Here is a 6,000-nt window from a genome sequence, read left to right as displayed (position 1 = left end):
TTTAAGTCTGTCTCAGATTTAAACCCTGGTTTTGACCCGCTGACCATGTTTGGCTATCCTGGTTATAAAAAATGAGAAAATGAATGTAATGTTGTCTTTCCTTCACCACAATAAATAAAAAAAAGAAATCATGAGGCAAAATTAATCACTGTCTACATCAACTATGATGCAGGAGATATCTGTGCATTAAAAGAGATGAGCCATATTGAGGATTCCAAGGTTAAATGAGTTTATTGAGTTAGTGGTTACAATGGTATGTCAGATACCTGTAATCCAAGCTACACCTACATATTTGCCTCTAAATTCTCACACTGTCAGTTTCCGTGTCTCTAAACATTCCACCACCAGGTCTTCTATTACTAATATTATAATAATAATCATAATAATAATCATAATATAAAAGGCAATGTCAATCACCATATTGTGCTTCATACTCCACCATAAGGAATTCAATTGGCAAAAGTAAACCTCTGGTCATATTAATGGGATTAATTGAAATGTGAGCAATCATAACACTACTAGAATATAAAGAACAAAATATGGTTTAAAAGAAGCATTTTTAAGATGAATTAGTTTGTATCTGTTTTAAAAATTCACATACTATAATGAAGATGACTTAAAAGTTATATCATTTAGTTATTGGGCCACACATTTAAGCATATTGGCTAGTACATTTTTGCACTGGAACAGAAGCAATACAAGCTTTATGGTCTACCATTACAATTCCATTTTTTTCACTTAATATACCTGCCAACCTAATGTTTCTTGCATGCATAAAAATTTCTGGGTTTAGACTTGAATTTATTATTTAACCCACACGTACCCCTGTGATGCAAATTCTTTGGCCAATTTAATGCTATAGTTTAGTTTAAAAAGTAAGCTTGGAATAAGTCCATCTAACATCAGAAGAGAATGCCCTAAATTTTGGCATTGCAGAAAGTTAGTTACTTCAGTAGAGTCTCAGGTTGCATGCAAATTGACACTGCTTCCCCCCACCCCATGTCAGACGCATACAAGTCGGCAGGTATGCATACAAAAAGAATATAAAACCCTCCTGGTAAAGCTTAGTGTTTTAGAATGAATCCATAGCTTTAAATTCACTTAAGGCCTGTACAGGGGAAATATGTTTCTTCTGGGACCCTCTTCTCACTCTTGTCTGATATTCTTCTGGTTTTTCTCTCTTTACTAGAGGTTTCTTCTCAGGGGCCTTCATCTTCCAAGATACAACTGGTGAGTTCACTGCAGCAGTACCATAGACCTTCTGATATTTAGTAGAAGCCACATACGATGCTTTCACTGTAAGGACCACAGCGTTCATCAGATTTTTAGCTGCCTGGATGAGAGAAGTGGCACTGTCCAGCTACAAATAGAAAAAAAAATGAAATACAGCAAGGTTAGTCCATGACTGGATCACTGGACCGTTTCCTGACTGGAAGTCTGGATACTCTCAGATCTCATTAAAGATGAAATGAATCCTCTCCCTCAGGATTAATCAAGTAGCTTGTAGTAACAAGCACCAGCAACAACATGCACCAAACCGTAAAGGTAGACTGTGGTACCTCACATTAAATTTTTTAATAATTCAAAGGAACAGCTTGTTTTGGCTGGCTTTTTGTTGTTGATTCTTTTTCTATGGGTGAAGAAGTTGCCTCTCTTTTCACACACACACAAAAAAAGACTTCTCTCTTAAACCTTTAAAAATTTACTTTTACATGTCAGAAACCGCAAAACAGGTCAACAGGGATTTTTCCAAGTGTTCAAGTTTGTTCTAATTATTCCTATTAAGCTCAGGATAACACCCCGAATGATGTCTACAGGAACAGTGTGAGGCCAGTGCCGAGCTTGTTAGAGAATCCCATTTGAAAAGATGAAAGCAGTTGAAACCCCTAAAGAAATAAAAAGATGAAACAGTTAACTGCAGGTTTTTGTAGCTACTGTAATATTTGAGCTACTTATGTTCACAAGGAATCTCACTTTATCATTAGCAGGCTTTTCATACACATACCCTTGCGCTTCTCCCATGCATGAGTCTGCCTGAAGTTCCTGGGGCCTCTGGATGTAAGAGGCCTTAAGAACTTGTTGAACTTCAAACCACTGGGATTTCCAGTCAACAAGCTTCCATCGTACACTGAAATTGAGTACATATCCCTGGCCAAATTTTTCAAAAGGCTTTAAGCATATAATGGGACTCCCAAAGCAAAGTCTCAGTGTTCCAAAACGCAAATTAGGCACTTGCCAAATCCCACAGGACCTCCTCAAATTAGTAGGTGCTAAAAATATGCTCATATGTACGGTAGCAACCCAGGTCACTATTTAGGATGTTATCCCTTTCCCAAAATACTGAAAAAGTGGGATATACTCTTTGTAATAAAGCCTTCAGTTCTACCACGGAAGCTGCCTCAACTTTTTATAAGTCTTTCCCGGTTTGTAGGAATGATTTTGGATGTAATATTATTTTAACTCTTTAATTCCACCCCACTTGCTCAGTAAGTTCTTAGCTATTTTTAATTAGTATAAAAGGCCTGTCTCCCTCCAAACCTTTCCTGCTCCATATTTCGGGAGCATATGATTTCTTAACATGAATTCTAATCAAGGTAACCAGGATAAATACTCATAAGGCAATAACAAAAACCACGTTATACTTCACCTCAAGTACTTTGAATCATTAACAGAAGAGTAGTTCTGGAGAAACCTCTTTCTGAAGTGTCAGTGACTGATGTGAACAAGAATAGACATTATCAAAGCCTGTGTCTGCAACCACATTAATCTATAGACTTACCTATTATTTTTGATTTCCTCAGCTGGGGCCTTATACTCATTATGATTCATTAAATGCATAAACAGCTACATACAGTGAGGTGAAAACCAAAAAAGCATTTTAATGATTTTCACATACTTGGTGCCATTCCCTGAAATGCATTGTTAATTTCTTGCCCCCAGTAAATATATTTCCTCAGGACTAATTTGTATTTTCTGTTAGGAAAAGAAACTAAGTTAAAAGATGGAAAATGACATTATATGGCAGAAACATGACTGTTCAATAGGGAGTAATGAAATTCAGTATAGCGTTGTTCTATAACCACGCTACTGCATGATTTATAAGGCAATCTGTATGTTTGTTGGCAAATAACAGATCATACTCTATTAAATTAGGATATTCTAATTTACTGCAGAGATCTACAATCAAGCATTATTCATTGTTAAATGATTCTTTTTGAAACACTGGTGGATTGATATTGAATATAAAGTGATACCATCAAATAGTATTTACTTCACAATCAATGTAGATAAACTGACTGGATCAAACCTATATTGCATGTTCCTGAATGAATTCTATTTGTTGAAGGTTTCTAATAGCCTCACATTTTCCAGCGTTTCTTTATGGAAAGAGTTCTGGTAGCTATTTTACATGGGGCATATATTAAGGAACAGAATGATTAAAGGAAGCATTTTGAAATGAGGAGGCACGTAAATTAGATGCTTAAAACCATACAAAGGATGCAATCTACATCTTTAAACACATTAGTAATTTTATGGAGTATATCGATAAAGGTGTGCAGAAGCATGTACTTCTGCAAGATTGGATGCAGATTGCAACGATGCCTTTTAGAAAATCATGTTACATGTTTTGATGCTATTTTAATTACCTCTAGTTTCAATATGCTGTTATAGTAGATAAGAGCTCCCTTTTTTCACCATTATTAATCACATTTTAACATGCAGATACTTAGTCTTTGCCCTTAATATCCATTCATATTGTAAAATGCTTTCAAGTCTTGGAATCAGAAAAGAGACATAAAAACCCCATAATAGTATTAGGCTATGAGTGTTCTCCAAAATCTACTGGTAGCCATCCCATGTATCCAATTTGGCTACCTAAGCACTTCCAGTGATTTTCTTATTGCCTCCAGCTCCTTGCTTGTGTTATGGCTCAGTAAAGAAGAATTAAACTGAATGAACATCATTTCAATTAACATTTAGATCTTACTACACCACTGTGTTACTTCAGTTTTAAGCTGCGCTTTGTAATCAGCAGAGCTACAGTGGCATAAAGCTGGAACGAGGCAGCAGTGAATCAAGTCCTTAGTGCGTTAATTCCTTACAAAATCTGGGCACAGAAACACATGCACTTTTCCAAACAGATAATTTTAATAATAAAAAAAAAAAAAAAGAAGGAAAATTAACATTTCAAATAAAAGTACCACTAGGAAATTATTGCACAGTACAGAAGGCAAACTTCACTGCCTAGCAATGGTTAGGGAATTATGAATATAACGATAGCTTTTCGTGCTAACAGCTAACAGAGCCTTTGACTTGCTACACAAAGTAGTAGTGTTCTGCTACTTAGATCTCTTTACAAATACATTTGCCTCCATTTAGGAAAAAAGCCCTCTTAAACATAAGAGATAAATTTAGGTTATTGGCCCATAAAGCTCCAAAAATAGAGAATGCTGGGGAAAATTCAAAATCCATAAAGAACCTAAGGATCACTGCACTGGAGCCAGTCACTTATCCAGGTTAAAACTGCTATCTACCCAGGGAAGGCATAAATCATTCAGAAAAAAATAAAAAAGGATTTTGCTACAAGCTAACTTTGTAATTAGTGAATGCAAGGGTAGAACACTAGAGCAGCAGAGCCTATTATCTGCCAAGAAGATAATTTCAGGGTTTTTTTCCCCAAAAAATCCGTAAGGCTTTGAGGAGTTTTTGATCTGCTTATAAGCTGTGCTGCATTTTTCCTGCACTACATGCAGAATTTTCCAGAATCTTGTGACAATCAAGATTTCTTGCTTCTTTTACTTATACATATAATCTAAGTAAAATAACCCTCAATTACAATACCAAAATAGCTGAAGAAGCGGGAGAGAATAAAGCTGGAAAATTTTCTCCTTAACAGTGAAGCAAATGAAAAGAGATGTTCTCCCTCCATTGTCACACCACTGTAATGGGGAAGAATTATACCACAGTTTTTAGAAAGGCGAAAATTTAGTTTCCAGAGATTTCTTAATATTTATAATCAGAAATATACGACAAAAAGGGAAATAGAGAGAAAAAAAAATATTTATTTCCAGTGAGCAAGGATATAGGATAGGTAGTTTTAAAAGCGCTGGTTGTTTAAGAATGTTCCGTATCAGTATTGTTGATTTTAATAAACCTTGAAAAGTGAGGGAAGACATCAAAAGAATTGTAGACAGTTCCTACTCTGAAAATATTTGAGGAGCGCAAATAGAATGACCTGTGAAACTATAGGCCAGTTTATCTGCCAGCACTCCCAAATAAAATAATGCAATGTCTATGACAGACTTTAAAAGAAATACAGTTAATGGTAACCAAATAGTTTTGTGGGTAAAAAAATTTTCAAAGTAACCTACATCATATTTTGACGTGATTAAACTTTGGATTGCTTACATAAATGCTGTTGATATAACTGGACCTTTCAAAGGTGTTCTGCTTGGTGCTATATGACAGTTTGATTAAAAACTCAGCTGATACAAAATTAACAAGGCACGTACAGAATGATTCCAAATTCTCTAATAGCTAAGTTTCCAAAAGTATGCATACACAAAAAAAATCATTGCTAAACAGTGACTTTTGCAGGGTGCTCTTGGAGAAACCGTTTATCAGCTTTACAATATTAATATTTCTGTTAAAAACTTGGAAATAAGTCACTTAACTGATGAAATTTGCAGATAACATAACAATTGGGAAAGTGGTAAATCATACAAGGGCAAGTGATTGATATCTAATAAGCTGGTAGAAGTCAGAAATGTAGATTTCAGTTTGGCCAACTTTATAGCAGATGATACCTACTTATAAAATAAAGAACTTTATCCTATGCAGGATCCTAGGCAATCACTCCTTGAGTATACAAAAAGGAGGACACTGGTGAAATAGGTTAAATTATCATATTCAGTTTATTGTGTGTCCACAGTTACGGAATACTGAGTCCTCTTCTCAATGCAAGAACACCACTGAGGAACTGGAAAGAATTTAAAGAAC

General features: G+C 35.3%; 1 protein-coding gene across 2 annotated transcripts in view; it reads right to left on the bottom strand.

The window, feature by feature from the left end:
* Nucleotides 1-220: 220 nt before the first annotated feature.
* The window catches only part of CTNNA2 (catenin alpha 2), a 534,072-nt gene continuing 528,292 nt past the window's right edge, over nucleotides 221-6,000 (bottom strand). For both annotated transcript variants that reach the window (XM_075499501.1, XM_075499502.1), the window contains one exon: nucleotides 221-1,360. In XM_075499501.1, the coding sequence (XP_075355616.1) occupies nucleotides 1,073-1,360 (288 nt within the window). In that variant the 3' untranslated portion in view covers nucleotides 221-1,072. The remainder of the gene's footprint in view (nucleotides 1,361-6,000) is intronic.

Source organism: Mycteria americana, chromosome 4 (assembly GCF_035582795.1).
Source record: "Mycteria americana isolate JAX WOST 10 ecotype Jacksonville Zoo and Gardens chromosome 4, USCA_MyAme_1.0, whole genome shotgun sequence".
Taxonomy (NCBI): Eukaryota; Metazoa; Chordata; class Aves; order Ciconiiformes; family Ciconiidae; genus Mycteria; species Mycteria americana.
This window is presented reverse-complemented; position numbering and strand designations above follow the sequence as displayed.